General features: G+C 39.1%; 1 protein-coding gene across 2 annotated transcripts in view; it reads right to left on the bottom strand.

The window, feature by feature from the left end:
* The window catches only part of LOC126237101 (general vesicular transport factor p115), a 232,124-nt gene that overhangs the window by 171,384 nt on the left and 43,432 nt on the right, over positions 1-17,308 (bottom strand). For both annotated transcript variants that reach the window (XM_049946909.1, XM_049946910.1), the window contains exon 2: positions 12,942-13,170. In XM_049946909.1, coding sequence (XP_049802866.1) covers positions 12,942-13,170 — 229 coding nt within the window. The remainder of the gene's footprint in view (positions 1-12,941; positions 13,171-17,308) is intronic.

Raw genomic sequence — 17,308 nt, 5'->3', positions numbered from 1 at the left:
AGGTACTGGGCTGACAGGAAATTGAAAAATTCCTTGTATAAAGTTGGCTAGAGTGGTCCAATGAAGGCCATAAAATGTAAATAAGTAAATAAATAAATAAATAACTGAAAACTATGTGCCACACTGGATGGAACCCCGATCCCTGCCATTGTTTGCATAAAGTATGCTGTCAATAAAGCCATCTGAACACATGTCAAACCACATGAAAGTTTCAAGTTGTCATAAGTTCCTCACCGGGTCATTCCATGTCAAATCATCCCGAAATTTTAGGAAATGACACCCATTGTCATGCAAATACTTGAAATTTTGGGTAGTGGAAGTTTACCTAGATATATTCACATTTCCAAAATGTAAATGTTACAAGTCAATTACTTTTTCACTTATGATGAAAAGAAGTTGTACAGATTCAAGAATTCAGGCTTTCATAGACGAGTTCCTTTATAATTTAAAAATGCAATAGTTTCTATAGTTTTTGAAGTGGAAGCTTGAAATTTTGTTGTTGTTGTTGTTGTTGTTGTTGTTAAAGAGGAAGGTTTATATTTTTATAGTCGTGCTTCTTGTAGTGAATATCCATCTTCTGTATCTCAGAAAAAATTGTAAATAATTTCTTTTAAACAAAATCCATACAGGGACATTATAATTTTTTTAAGGTATTGCGCCCTCATAGACAACTTTGAAAAATTTAGGATAATATTATAACTATTCCATTACGTCACACAAAAAGAATCATTTTGTAAAAATAACTGGAAGTGTGAAAAACAACATTATTGTAAAATAAATATTGAAGTTGCTAACTCATGACTACCATGTCACCACTACATTGCTGAAGTAGGCTACACAGGATTTCCCTAGGAACAAATCATATCTGAGAACACTGTTTTATTGCCACTACATGTATTGCATCATCTAGTTCCTTTGTTTTGAGTCATGTGTTCACTGAGCACACAGTTGTGAGATCTTGTTCCGAGTTGTACCCAGAGTCAATTATGGGCTAAAAATTCAATTGTTGCAGTTTTTAACTATTCATTCAAAAACAAAAGTAAGTCCTTTAATGTTACAAAAATAATTTGAATATTTTTGTAATGAAACAATGCGATAGAACGATTTTCCAAAATTTAATTACTTTTTAGTTTACACCAATCATCTTTTGAATTATTTATGACAAATATTGGTTTTATGACTGAAGCAGTATGGAAAGTACAAGTAGGCAGTGTTTTCTTGGACAGTATCTGCAAGATATAAGTGATAATGCCCTGACTTGTGTGAATGAACTGACCAGTGGAGAACAAGAACTTTTATTATGGCGAAGCAACAGTCATTCATTCATACTGTGATTTAAGTGTTTCATGTGTGTGTGTTAAACACAAAGACAGGTACCTGCGCAGATTCTCTCTACATAAGAAAATTTGCTGTGATCCCTTCAAGCACCATAAACAATCTGTTTCATCTCGATTGCATGAAATTAGTTTAGAAAAGGCAAAGACCTTCAAAATGAGAGGCTTTAGCTTTATTCCTAAGGAGAGAATGTGTCCATCCTGTATCAGACCTATTAATAAAAAACAAACAAGTGACGACTCATCACCAGACTATATAAATGACAGTAATGTGAAGGTGCAGACTCCTGAAAAATCTGTGCTCAATACTAGATTAACTAGCTTAGGAGTATCTCCCGTAAAGCTGCATTCAGTTGCTCAGCATAGTCAGCATGCAGCAGCCAAACAAAAATTGGAATCAGCAGCTGCGGCTCTGAAAACTAAAATTTCACATAAATATCAAGTTGAGCTGGTTGCTGAAGCAAGCACTATCCCTGACAGGGATTTAACAGAACTGGAAAAAAGGCAAAACATCATGATGAACTTGTGGAAAAAATTAAAGTAGAAAATTGAATATGCAAATAAGTGTGAAAAATTCAGTTACTTAATCTTGTGCCGCCAACTTGTCTCGACACAAAGTCAGTTCCAAATTTCAGGTTTTTTAATATTTGATACGACAAGCAAGAGCTCTTTTAAATGGAGAAGGGTATTTTATCAATGGCTGAGCAGAAAAGAGGAAAGACATTGCCACATGATACAGTGCAAAAAGTAAAGAGGTTTTATTTGGATGACGAAAACACAAAAATAATGCCTGGGAAAAAACAAAGTGAGCACCAGCAAAAATACCTATGAACAAAAGCGTCTTGTTTTAAGTAATTTAACTGAACTGTATATTCTCTCTCTCTCTCCCTCTCTCTCTCTCTCTCTCTCTCTCTCTCTCTCTCTCTCTCTCATAAAAAATATCTTTAAGACAAAGTAGGATTTTCAAAATCTGTTTCTTTTCCACCAAAACAGTGTATACTTGCAGGATCATCAGAAACACCAGAAACACATACCACATGTGTGTGTATTTACCACAAAATGTTAAATTGCTTCTAAATTCCACTTCTACTAAAGAAACATACCAAAATCTAATTAAAATAATAAAACATATGTCTGTTTGTGTCTGTATATGTGCAGATGGATGTGTGTGTGTGTGTGTGTGTGTGTGTGTGTGTGAGACTCCTTACCCTCTCCCTTAAGACCCACATTCTTTCGTCTTTTCCTCTCCTTCCCTCTTTCCTGATCAAGTAACCGTGGGTTGCGATAGCTTGATATTTGTGTGTTGTTTTACTGTGTGTATCTACCAGCGCTTTCCCGTTTGGTAAGTCACAGCTTCTTTTTTTAAATATATTTTTCCCATGTGGAATGTTTCTTTCCATTATATTCTTAAAATAATAATATGTGATATAAATAACTGAGCCTGTATGCTTCGTCTGTGTGAAAAATGCCCCAGCAATTAATTGTTTCAAACCCACTTAGAAAATGAAATAGAAGACTATGGTCCTGATTAGATGGTTCAGCACAGTCAATGGGTATCAACTGATACAGAAGTGATCCGAACACTTAGTCATTCCATCAGAATTCTGTGATACCCTAATTAAGAACATTAAAAAACTTACTCTACACTCTTATTTCTCAATCACATTCTGATTATCTGAAAAAAAAAAAGAAAAGAAAGAAGGGAACACTTGAAGGGTCAGTGAAAGTCTCAATTTTGTTGTTCATGATGAAGTACAGGGGTATCATTAGAACAATGGCAGCTGCACTCTTCACACTGTCCATATAGATTAAAAAAGGACAAACAGCTGCTTGCAAAAAGTATGTGTATTGTTTCTGATGATTTAGAACATGATGTTGCCTTGGTGTACCAGACTCAGAAGACTGTATTGAATTTTTTTAAAGTGTGAATTTAAAGAAGTTCATCTTGTGTATGTTGAATATTTCACTGATGGTTGTGCTGCACAATATAAAAATTGTAAGAATTTCACAAATATCTGCTACCATGAACACGACTTCAACATAAAGTGCGCGGGAGGGGGGTCCGTTTTTGCTACTAGCCATGAAAGCTCCCTGTGATGGTATTGGTAGCACTGTTAAAAGACTTGTCATGAAAACAAGTTTGCAGAGAGTTTACAAAGATCAAATATGTACAGCTTCGCAGGTATTTGAATTTTGTCATGAGAACCTGTAAGGCATTTCAGCGCTCTTTGTTTCGAAAGATGAAATGGTACATGTCAGGCATTATCTTTCTCAGCGCACTTCCGTCACTAATGCCAGAATGCACTGTGCAGCCCAACTGCCATGTTGCATGTGCATATGACTCTTCTTGGTATTTGGGAATTGTTGAGAAGGTGAAATGTGAAGAAGATGTTACAGTAAGATTCATGCATCCTCATGGACCATGCCCGCCCTTTTGTTGGCCTGATAATGATGTTTGTGATGTTTCTTTCTCTCATATTCTGTGTGAAGTTGATTATCACCACAGCAACAGGCCGTACTTATTCTTTGAGCAAAGAGTTGTCGAATTGGTGGAAGAAAATTGGTTCTCATACAAACAAATATTATCTAAGCATCGAAGTGTCTCGTCACATGTGTAGTTCTGAATCACCTTGAATGCAGATTGCAGCACCAGCATTTGTGCAGTGTTGACAATATTGGCTATTGACAAAATGCTTAAATGTTATAAACAAAATAAGTTAATTTGGCTACGGCAGAGGTATGAAAGTGTTCATATGTCATGTAATGTACAAGTTGGCCTATATTTTATAATTTGTAATTTTGTTTCGTATGTTGCGCGTTTTGTTCAATTTGGATATTGTTATATGTACTTATGTTGTTAATATCTCTTGGGAAGTAATTGTATTTCTCTCCCCTTTTTTATTTTTGCCTAGTGCATTCATTTCTCAAAACTGATTTTTTTGTGTGATAAACCTTTATTATTTGTACATCACTTTCTAATTTTTTCAGTGTTTTCCAGAGGGGGCAATTGTCCAAAATATTTTTTTCTAATTTAACAAGAAAATTAAATAAAATTAATTTACAAAAATTTAATTGGACAATTCTAACATGTTTTCAGAAACTACACTTGCGAAAGAATATTCAGGGGGAAAAACTGTCAGCATACCATTTTTTGTTTAAAAACTGCAGTCAAATTTTCAAATTTTTACACTTTGCTTTGAAGTAACGCATTGCATCAAACTTTCTGCAATTGCTACCAACAGAACATATATAAAGCAATAAAAATTGGCAAAAGTTCATGATATTAGATACAAAAGCAGTACACATAATCTTAGTTCACAATTAGTTAATGGGTGTCATGGCCTGGATGACTCAACATGGAATGACCCCACCTTTCTTTCTAAACTTTGAAGAAACTCTCCCATGATTCTGTGAAACTAGCACCTTTGAGAACAAGGACATAGCATGGTGATTAGCCTAACTACACCATCAAAGATGTTGCTGAGGAAGAAATGTTTTAGTCTATGCTAAGTATATGTTGCTCTGGATACAAATATCAAAAGTTAAAACTGTGTAGCACACCAGTATTCAAACCTGAAGCTCAGTCTTTTGCAGTCAGTGAATTACCAATTATTCTGAGTGCACTTCACAGACTGACAGTTTTAACTTGTTACCAATATAAAATGTCATATATTCTCTACAGTAAAATATTTCATTGCTAACAACAACCCCAAGGCTGTAGATCAGCTGTACTCCTTGCTATATCCTTCCTCTTTGATGAGCTATTTTCTCACTGTTTTGGGACAACTTCCACTGACTTTGAAGGAAAAGGGGAAGAGTAGTCACAAGTTGAAGTTTTAAATTGGTCTGTGAGGTGTGCTCAGCATGCATACTTGGTACCACATTGCTTAAGAAAGGCAGGATCTAGGTCAGAGATTCTTTCAGGTACACAATTTTGTGTCACACATAATCAATGGAATGATGATGTGTGACAAGAGGAAAACAGAGTACTAGAAGAAATTATACACAAGAATACACTAGCAAAAGTCCTTAGATGGAAGCAAAATGGGGACAGCAAATGCAGAAGGATAACTTGTATTATGTGAACCACAGAGACGTGTCGATACAGTCTGAGGGTACAGAGATGGAAATCTGAGTTTAAGATAACCATTACCATTTTCACTAACACCCAGGCAGAATTAATATGATTTGAGTGTGGTCAAAATATTTTATCAGCTACAGAAGTAACACAATATTTTAAATCATGAACCATAATAAAGCATAATGTCCACTTTCTAACATACATATAAATCTAACATACATATAAATCTTCTTATCAGACAATAAAATAGAGAAACTACAAATAAATTTTGCACAACCTATATATCTACAGACACGTGTGGGCTCCAGTCAACAAGGAATGCAAGAGTAAGCCTTACGACACTAAAGAATTGGTTTAATGTGGAATAATATTGTTGTCATTGTGCTCTTCAGTCCGAAAACTTGTTTGATGCAGCCCTCCAGGCTACTCTTTCCTGTGCATGCGTTCACTCTGAGCAACTACTGCAATCTACATCCCTCTGAATCTGCTTACCTTATTTATCTCTTTGTCTCCATCTACAATTTTCACCTCCCGTGCTTCTACTCAGTACTAAATTGGTGATACATTGTTGTTTCGGGATGTTTCCTACTCACCAATCCCTTCTTCTGGTCAGGTTATGCCACAAATTTCTTTTCTCCCCAATTCTATTCAGTGCCTCCTTATTAGTTACATGATCTCCCATCTAATCTTCAGCATTCTTCTGTAGCATCACATTTCAAAAGCTTATATTCTCTTCTTGTCTAAACTATTTATTGTCCATGTTTCACTTCCATACAGAGCAACATTCCATACCAATACTTTCAGGAAAGACTTCCTGACACTTACATCTATATTCAATGTCAACAAATTCTGCTTCTTCAGTAACACTTTCTTGGCATTGACAGTCTATACTTTATATCCTCTCTGCTTCGACCATCAACTGTTATTTCACTGCCCGAATAGCAAAACTCATCTATTACTTTAAGTGTCTCTTCCCCCAGCATCACCTGATCTAATTTGACTGCTTTCCATCATCCACATTTTGCTTTTGTTGAGTTCATCTTATATCCTCCTTTCAAGACACTGTCCATTATGTTCAACTGCTCTTCAAAGTCTTTTGCTGTCTTTGATAGAATTACAATGTCATCGGCAAGCCTCAAAGTTTTAGTTTCTTCTCCTGGGACTTTAATTGCTACTCCAAATTTTTCTTTGGTTTCCATTACTGCTTATTCAATGTACAGATTGAATAACATTGGGGACAGGTTAGAACCCTGTCACTCCCTGATCAACCACTGCTTCCTCTTTCATGCCCTTCTACTCGTATAACTGCTGTCTGATTTCTGTACAGGTAGTAAATAGCCCTTTGCTCCCTGCATTTTACCCTTACCACCTTTAGAATTTGAAAGAGAGTATTCCACTCCACATTGTCAAAAGCTTTCTCTATGACTACAAAGTCTATAAAGATAGGTTAAGCAGAGGCAAACCTATCTTCTGTCAGAGGTCTTAGGGTCAGTACTGCCTCGCGTGTTCCAACATTTCTCCAGAATCCAAACTGATCTTCCCTGAGCTCAGCTTCTACCAGTTTTGCCACTCTTCTGTAAAGAATTCACGTTAGTATTTCACAACTGTAACTTATTAAATAAACAGTTTGGTAATTTATGAATGGTGGGCTCCATGTGGTTCCCAAGTTCTGCAGAGGTCAAACATAAAGTAATCACTTTATGTTTGACCTCTGCTTAAGACAGTTTACTACTCAGGGCACATATTCGTTGAAAGCGCCAATGATGGCTGTTAATCAGTTGAAATCAATTTGCAAAAGTAAATAAAGAAAACTTGATTTTGCGACTGGTTGCTGCTTATTTGGTAAATTTGGTAATTTTCACAAATGTCAGCACCTGCTTTCTTTGTAAATAGAATTATTATATTATTCTTGAAGCATGAGGGTATTTTGCCTGCTTCACAAATCTTGTTCACCATATGGAAGAGTTTGTCATTGCTGGCTCTCCCGAGTCTATCAATAGTTCTAATGGAATGTTGTCTACTCCCAGGACCATGTATTAACTTAGGTCTTTCAGTGCTCTGTCAAATTCTTCACGCAGTATCATATCTCCCATCTCCTGTCCATCTACATCCTCTTCCATCTCCATAATATTTCCCTCAAGTACATCTCCCTTGTATAGACCCTCAATGTACTCCTTCCACCTTTCAGCTTTGCCTTTGTTGCTTAGGATTGGTTTTCCATCTGAGCTCACAAAATTCATACAGATGGTTCTCTTTTGAATAAAGGTCTCTCTAATTTTCCTGTAGGCGGCATCCATCATTCCCCTAGTGATATATTGTTCTAAATCCTTATATTTAATCTATAGCCATTCTTGCTAAGCCATTTTGTACTTCCTCTTAATCTTGGTTTTCAGACATTTGTATTCCCTCTTGCCTGGTTCATTTACCACAGTTTTTTTATTTTCTCCTTTCATCACTTAAATTCAGTACCTATTGTGTCACCCAAGGATTTCTGCTAAGCCTCATCTTTTTACCTACTTGATCATCTGCTACCTTCACTATTTCATCAAAGCTACCCATTATTTTTCTTTTGTATTCCTTTTGCCTGTTCTTGGGAATCATCCCCTAATACTCCCTCTCAAACTCTCTACAACCTCTGGTTCTTTCAGTTTATCCAGGTCCCATTTCCTTAAATTCCAGCCTTTAAAACATTAAAACAAAGATAAAGGCAGCCTATTTGAAAATGCACAATGCTGCAATCAGAATCTGGTGTTAGGTAACATTCAATACTGTGAAGCAACACAGCACTGAATGTTACCCAGCACAAAATTTGGATTTCACAGATATGCACTAACAATCAGGCTACTTTTATATTTTATATTGCTTTAATTTTATTTCACAGAACACTTTTGTTTCATGGGGGTTATTCTTCCATTCCCTGCCGCATGAAGCTCCACCTCATGCATAGTAGCATGCTTGGGTCCTCCTAGAGACACCGTCATCAAGGTGGCCAAGATTTTACTGCTCAAGCCTATACCACTCCAGTATAAGGAGGGTTCCTGCAGTGGCACACTGCAAGTTTCTAACGGTCCCATGTATGACATCTTGGGTTGTCGGGTGTTCTGTCGGATATCAGCGTCGTATTTGCACGATATTTCGGTCACGTAGCTCGTAACCTTCATCAGGTGCGACCTGAGACTGCTCCTCGAGTGGACCTGGTCCAGTATATATGCCTATGGCCTTCCCCCTCCACCAACGGCTGCAGGTGCTTCCTCTGTGGTCCGCGCCCATTCCCTGTGACCTGCTGGAGCGTTGCTGCTCCGTTTTCCATCCGCTGCGGTTCTAGGTGTTCCCTCTGCGGTCCGCGCCCACCAAACCCGCTCCTGGGGGTTTCATCTACGGACTGGGGTACCAAGCGTTCCCCCTGCGGTCCGCGCCCGCTCACCACGACCTGTTGGAGCGTTGCCGCTCCGTTTTTCGTCCGCTGCGGCTCTGGATGTTCCCTCTGCGGTCCGTGCCCACCAGTCCCACTTCTGGGTGTTCCATCTTTGGTCTGGTGCACCTGGTAGTCCGTCAGGGGCTCGTTTTCCATCTCCATGTCTCTGGTTCTTCTGTTTGTGTAGTTGCTCCTTTAACAATTCCAGAGCCGGATCACAGGCTCTGCTTAGCTGGTACCCTGTGTCACGGTTCATAAGATCGTCAGCCATTTTAATTTCTATCGATTCTCTTATAACACTGTCCCAAAATCTGGGTGTTTGTGCTAGAATCTTGGTATCCTCATACTTCATGGCATGATCTAGTTCTAGACAGTGTTCAGCAATGGCTGACTGTCACCTGTCTTAATCTAGTGTGCCTCTGATGTTCTTTGCACCTGATCTCCACAGTTCTTGTCGTCTGGCCAATGTAGGGCATGCCACATTGACAAGGTATATTGTAAATCCCTGGTTTTCGTAACCCCAGGTCGTCTTTGACACTCCCCAGCAGTCCCCCGATCTTGTTGGATGAACAGAAAACACACTTGATATTGTGTTTATAGAGGATCCTACTGATTCTGGCAGAAATAGAGCCAGCATAGGGCAGATATGCCACCTTCTTTGCTTCATCTTGGTCTTCTTCAGGAACCTGTGGAATAGTGGCTGGTTGGAGTGCCCTCTCAATTTGTCTGTCCGTGTATCCATTCTTGGAGAAAACTGTTTTGAGATGTTCTATCTCTATAGGTAGATTCTCTTGGTCTGACAGGGCACGTGCTCTGTGGACCAAAGTCTTCAGAACCCCATTCTTCTGTGCAGGGTGGTGACAGCTGCTGGCCTGCAGATATAAATCAGTGTGTGTTGGTTTTCGGTACACACTGTGGCCAATTGATCCATCTGCTTTCCTCTGGACTAGTACATCCAGAAATGGCAGCTGGCCATTCTTCTCCAGTTCCATGGTGAACTTGATATTAGGGTGGCATGAGTTAAGATGTTCAAGAAACTCATTGAGTCTGTCCATCCCATGTGGCCAGATCACGAAGGTGTCATCCACATACCTAAAGAAGCATGTGGGTTTAAAAGTGGCTGTCTCCAATGCCCTCTCCTCAAAACTCTCCATAAACATGTTGGCAACCACAGGGGACAGTGGGCTGCCCATAGCTACACCTTCAGTTTGCTCATAATATTGGTTTCTGTACAGGAAATGCGTGGCAGTCAGTGTATGACTGAACAGGTCCAACAGAGCACCGTCAAATTTCTCTGCAATCAGTTCTAGTGAGTCCTTCAGTGGGACCCTGGTGAACAGCGATACCACATCAAAACTAACCATGATGTCCGAATCTGTGATGTGCAGTTGCTTGAGGCGTTGCAGGAAATCTTCTGAGTTGCGGATGTGGTGAATACATTTCCCCACATATGGAGACAGGAGACCTTTCAAGTACTTGGCTGTTGTGTACGTATGTGCCCCCATATTACTGACAATTGGACGTAGGGGCACGCCCTCCTTGTGTATTTTAGGCAGACCATACAGTCTAGGTGGCACTGGCGCTTTTTCCCATAGTTGTCTGATGATCTTATCGGGCATCCCTGTTTCCTTCAAGAGAGCACTAGTCTTCTTGGCCACCTTGTCTGTGGAGTCACACTCCAGAATTCTGTATGCAGGGTCCTCCAGAAGTTGGCGTACTTTATCATCATAATCCACCCGCTGCAAGATGACAGTAGAGTTCCCTTTGTCTGCTGGCAGTACCACAATGCTGTTGTCTTCCCGGAGTTTCTTGAGTGCAAGCCTCTCCTCGGTTGTGATGTTCGATTTCGGCGGCCTGGCCTTGGTGAGGGCCCTGCAGGTGTCTCGGCGGACTTCCTCTGCCACATTAGGTGGAAGTGTGGCTGCAACTTGCTCTACTGCACTGACGAAACCTGAAATGGGTACGTTTCTAGGGGTCGTAACAAAGTTGAGACCCTTGCTGAGTACCTTTAAGGTTGTATCATCAAACTGTATGCCACCCAGATTCGTCACAGTGCGTGTCTCTTCCATCTGCTGTGCTTTCTTACTCATGTGGTCAAACTTTGCAGATTGGCAAGATGAGGCATTCCTTCTAGCACACTCAGCTAAAGACCAGGAGGCACGGTCTACCCAATCCCAATCTTCTCTTGTTAAGGAGGCTGCCATGTACAGATGAATGTGTAATAGCTCCCTGGCCGCAACATCTAACCTGTGGCGCACATCTCGAATCCTCTCTCTCACCAGTGCCATGCTGGCTCTGCGTTTTATCTTGTTCACCGCTCTGGAGTTGATGTGATGTTTAATTCTGGCAAATACTGGTACCACTTCTCCATCTCGACACCTCAGCAAAAAACTGAGAGAACTCAGCATCTTCCCTTTCTTCTGCCGAAGCTTGTCCAGCTTATTGATATTCTGATACATCTCCTCCCCGTAGAGACTTTTGATATAACTCTTCAGGCTTTCCCGGCGATCTAATGACATCTTGGGTTGTCAGGTGTTCTGCCGGATATCAGCATCGTACTTGCACGATATCTCATGTATGTTCAGTTGGTTTCATACAAGAAGATAACGCAGGGCAATCAAATTTGGTCAGTTCCTGCTGTTTGGCTTGTTGTCTGGGGGAAAGTATTTATGAGGTGGACACAGTGTGCTGGTGTGTTATCATATTCATCATTGAAGTGTTGACTGTAGGTCTAAAAAACAGGTTTAAGGTTCCTGTTCCAATAATACACAGCCTTCAAATTACCCTTGGTAGTATTGAGAGGTACCCAACATAGTAACATCATTACATTACTCTGTACAAAACTTGACTAACTCATCTCCCTGCTGTACCCATGGGTCTGTTACATGTATTAGTACTTGACAACTTCCACACTTTTCCACCACAATCACCAGGTATCATACGAAACTTGTACTCCCTCGTGAACCTAACTCAACTCAGCCAGGTTCCACTCCAGGTATCTCTTGCCTTATTTCTCTGAGTGCCACAGAGCTAGAGATGGGGGTTTGCATAGTTGTTTATAATGGATGCCTAGAGAGCAACATGATTGTTTGGAAATGGTGGCATACTGCCTGGCTTGGCATAGACCTATCAGTTGCCTCCAACAAGGTAACACACAGTCCTAAGATGTTCTCTCTGTGATACCTAGGAGCGACAATTTGTAGGTAACAGTCATAAGCTGATGATGTGACCACTGTGATGCAGATCTTTAATGTTGACTGTTTCATGATTGTGGCTGAATGTTCGAATGACAACAATGTGGTGTATGCCAATTCAGCAGGCAACTGTGTTTGCTGACTGTCTTTCTTGTTACAAAGTCACAAAGTGTGCATGATCTAAGCTCAAAATGACCCTTTGAACCATGTTGACAGACTGAACACTATTACATGCCACATCATACAGGTTACAATTGGAGGTACAATGAATTCTAATGAATTACACTCAAAATGTAGGTTTACTTCCGCCTCTGTTATATGGATAGCTGGCTCTGTGCAGGAATTCCCTGTAGTCAGAGGGGTACTGAGAAAGAGGTTTTCAAAGAGGGAAAAAATCCGCACGTATAAAAAGCTATGCAATTGATGAGAGTGGTAAAAAAATAAAATTTTTTTCAGCAGTTTATTTAAAAAATCTGTCTGTTTATTACCAATTTCTTTTTGTGCACTCATATGTGTTTGATGATACTGAAAGGCTCAGAAATTCACAAAGCACGAGTTTTCTTCACATTTTCATGGAAAACATGTCATTGATTTACTGAATTAACATTAGACAGGAAGTGACTACTGGATCAATTTATCAACAGATGAGACAGCTACCCAATTTAAGCTGCACACCTTTTTCCGCCACAATGCCAAAATATTAAGATAGTAACATAGAGCAATATGCTGTCTCATCATTTACCTTCAATGATTCTGGGAAACAACAGTAACTTCCCTCTGTAAAGCCATGAAAAGATTACATCCAGATCGTCTTCTCACTGACTCAGTTATTTAGTACTAAATTTTCATCTTAAGTAAATTAATAGAGGACAGAAAACGTATATGAAACTGCACAGTGTATCTTAGATAACACCTACCTTCCTCTTCAAAGTTTTCACCTGATGTGATATTGCATAAAGTGTCCAGTGCATAGCCAACTATTTCTGCATCGGCTCGATCCATTTCTAAGACTTGCCGAAGCGCATCCATTCCTTGTGCTCCAACTTCAACACGATACTTTCGAGATAATGCCTTGAGGGCCCGACATGCATCTCTTCTGTCTTCGAGAAGTGTAGAAGACTGTACTCGATCCACTAATCGTTCAACCTGCAACATAGATAAAAATTTGTGGTAAAAATATAAGTTGCAGTGAAAGACGGGTCCACATCGCAAAGTAACAAGAGTTATGCTAACAGGGTTCCAGCAGCCTATACAACGAACAATAGAATGCCACAAAATTATGGGTTGAAATTTATACAATAATCTCAACATATACATTTCTATAGGCAAATCTTAAGTTAATTTTTGTACCAGCAATTTTTTTTTATGATTTAAATCACATCCAATCTTATTACTCATAACTCAACATGTCTACTTCACAGTCACAATGTGTCACCAGTTGTGAAAAAGTGACTTTTTAAATGCAAGCATCAAAGCAGATGGCAATACACTGTTTCTTTGACTAAAGGTGTAAACGTACATGAACAGGGCTCAATACAAAGCATTTGTACTTTTGATAATGAAGACTGAATGAAATTCATTAAGGATAAAACCCTGTCATTAGTCGCAACAGATACTAAAAAGACTCTGGCTTCCATCATACTGTAAGTCGCATTGCACAGCACAGAAAAAGAAATATGCTTTGTGAGTTGTGTATACTTTTTCTATGGACCAACTAACACATGTAGAATCAGATCTACATAATTTTAAATGCATAAAACCACTGGACAATGAAAACATACAAACGAAACTTTATTTTTGTCATGATAGTTTACAGTAAAGCCTTATTTCTCTGGAATCATCAATCACCTTTGTTTCAGGGCTGGTTTATGCCTTGGGGGATGCTGCTACTTCCATGGACATTACAGCACGCAAATGGAGAAAATGGTGGCCTTCAGCTATGCACTGAACAAATAGAGCATATAAGCAGTGTTAAGTCACTGTTCTTCCATTTGGAAAATTAAAGTTTTTAGTGCATTTGTTAAAATTATTGATGAAATTTTATTTATTTGTTAATCTGAATAGAATATCATAAATTATTTTAACAAACACTCTCGATTCCTCAGTTTTTCCAAACGGCAAAATAGTATGATGTTAGGAAGAATTCTGCTCACAGATGGTAAAATTGTTGTTTATTAAAACATGGCCGCATCATTAGGTGAACAATGTTAAAGGATCACAGGCATACCCATCACTCCTAGTCAAAATTACTATTCAGAGAATGTCGCCAATGTTATGGAGAGCGAGAGGTAAAGAAGAAGTGCCCCATTTTCCTTGAATAGTAACTTTTGACTAGGAGCAGTGGGTATGCCTTTGATCTTTTAACACTGTTCACCTGACGATGCGGCTTAAAGCCATGAAACCAGTCGTGCTTTAATAAACAACAGTTTTACCAGCTGTGGGCAGAATTCTTCCCAACATCATGCCTTTCAACATCAACAGTTGCCTGGAATATAAATTAGTAACTCACACCACTGTGACTCTAAACGCTTCAAATAGGTTGGGATATTACTTTTAGACAAATTACAGGATTCAGAAAATATCTAGAAGAATAAAAAGAGTGGGTAAACATGTATCTAAATAGTAGTACAAACAATTTGAAATGTGCAAGACACCCATCACGCTGAAACAATATTTTCTGATGTTCAATTATGAACACCTCTTCAAAAGCTGCTGCCAAAATGTCTGAGGAAATTGGTGTAAGTGGGGCTCCTTATTACTTCTTTCAATAAAATGTAATCAAGTGATGATGTCATCAAGGACTACTCCACATCACATATTATGGTCAACTGTTACTGAAAATCAATTTATAGGGGCAGTAAGAATTTGCAGTCAACCAATGATGTATATTGTGTAACTTAACATGTTGATAGTTTTTGGTTGTAGCTTCCCAAGCAAACAACATCTCATTTAAAGAATAGCTGTAAACTTTTACCCTTTACAAATATTAAAATAAATTTACAAAACTAGATCTGATGCTGAAAATTATCTTTATGCAACTGCTGATAACAGCTGTTATGGCAACAATGAAATTCATATTGGTGCAGTATTTGATGGATGCTTCAACAGATGATGCCACCAGTGTCACGCAGACTGTCGTGACAATTTAACGACCGTGTGTAAGAACACCTTCCCACATTGTTTTGTAAGTGCAGTCTTTTTCTACATTTGGTGTCTTCAGTAATGATTACCTCCCAATAACACATTCTTTCATTTTGTTGTTATATGACCTGCCAATCAGGATACCTTCCAGTATATAATCTGACAGTTTGTTTTTGCATTTCTGCCACATTCACAATAAACTAAAATGGCATGGAGGATTTTTTCCATTACTTATCCCCATTTTCATACACTGTTACAAATATAAAGGCACTACAGTTCACACATTATTGTGATGGCTAGTGCACACTGTTTATAGCATCGAATTACAAGACCACCTCTGGTTTGAACCACGTCCTCCATACATTGTGGGTTAAATGTCTCTATGGGCCATAGTGCTTTCAGTGCTGTGCATCATTTGAAAGGAAGCGAAATTGGAACTTCTCAGATCATATTAAACACTTCCAGTCAACTAATGCTGTAAACAATGTGAAATACCTGACTTCAAATGTCCACTGCATGCAGCTCTCCTCCCTTTCCAACATCCACTTGGAAAACTCTTGACAATGATATGGAGTTACTGACAGCAGCAATTCTGTCAGATTCAAAAGTGCCTGTCACTGAGACAGTGTGACAGTCAGTAGTCCCCATTCATAAAGATCTTTTTATGACCACTGTTCTTATGCCATGTTACATGGTTGTGGGTGGAAGACATGTTGGAGACTATGTTGATTCACCAACAAATCCAGCTACTTCATTGACAGTGAGGTCATGAGCCTGTCCAAGCACAACTGCACCTTTTTGCCAATCTGTCATGTCTCCACATCAACCAGCTTATTACACTAATGTCATACAATCAACTGGCAGACACACAACATTTCACAACGACAACTCATGGCAGTGGTGGAGGGTCACATGATCACCTTGTACCAGCTCTACACCATCTACAGTTACTCCAGAAAAAGCAGTCTCCTCTTTTAAGCAGGGGACTTAATATTTTGTCTGCTGAACTTATGGTTTGTTGGAATCATCATCTTGAAATATTCAGTGGGTCCAATTTAGTGATTCAACCCTGGGTATACCACATCAAATAAAAATTTTATTTGTATGAGATTTGAACAAAAAGGAATTGGAATTTTTTGTTTCTCTTCAAGAATCTATTTATTCAGGAACATCAACTTTGTCTTGTTCAAAGTAATCCTCCTCAGATATACACTTGTGCCAGCAATTTTTCCAATCTTGGAAGCACTTTTCGGAACCCACTTTTCATTATGGTGTTCAGCTCCTTCAGTAATTCTGTTTTTATCATATCAATGTTGGCAAAACAATGCCCTTTTATGGTTACCTTCAGACTCAAGATCAGAAAGAAGTTGCAGGGGGTCATGTCCAGCAAATACAGTTGCTGAGGCAATATAATGGTTTTGTTTTTGCCAAAAAATAATGAACAAGCATTGAGGTGTGAGCAGATGCATTATCATGACGCAATTTCCGCAAGCAGTTTTACCACAACTCTGGTTGTTTTCTTCAGATTGCTTCACGCAGATGGAGCGTAACTTCCAGGTAGTACTCATTATTGAATGTATGACCATCAGACAGGAACTTGAGATGCACTGTCCCATTGGAATCAAAGACAACAGTGAGAAGAACCGTCATATGTGATCGAACTTATCAAATTTTTTTTCAGTCTTCGCTCTTTCACCACGTGTTGAAGACACTAATGACAGCACTCCTCGAACACCTGACAAGTATTGCTGTTTCCAAAATGCTCATGCCAAGCCTCTGAGCCATCACAATCTGCCCTCAGCCAAACTCAGATAGATAGCATTCCTTGCCCATTCTACACAGGGGCAGCACGCTCACTGATACTACATGCACCATGCATGTGTGACTGGCAGTCATTCCTCACCAGGTGATGCTGCTATTGCCTGCATGGTTTTATATTGATTGTAGATAAGAGGTAATAATGTTCTGGCTGATCAGTGAAAGTGTGTGAACTGTTCACATAATTACTTTCTTCTGTACTATGAAAACTCAAAATGTTACTCTGTAAGATAGAGAGAGATTTTCACAAAATATCCATCACCAACTTTCTCGTTTGAAACACAAATATTTTGTTGACTCATCTATACAGAGAGACAGAGCATCA

This window comes from Schistocerca nitens, chromosome 2, assembly GCF_023898315.1.
Source record: "Schistocerca nitens isolate TAMUIC-IGC-003100 chromosome 2, iqSchNite1.1, whole genome shotgun sequence".
In the NCBI taxonomy this organism is placed as follows: domain Eukaryota; kingdom Metazoa; phylum Arthropoda; class Insecta; order Orthoptera; family Acrididae; genus Schistocerca; species Schistocerca nitens.
This window is presented reverse-complemented; position numbering and strand designations above follow the sequence as displayed.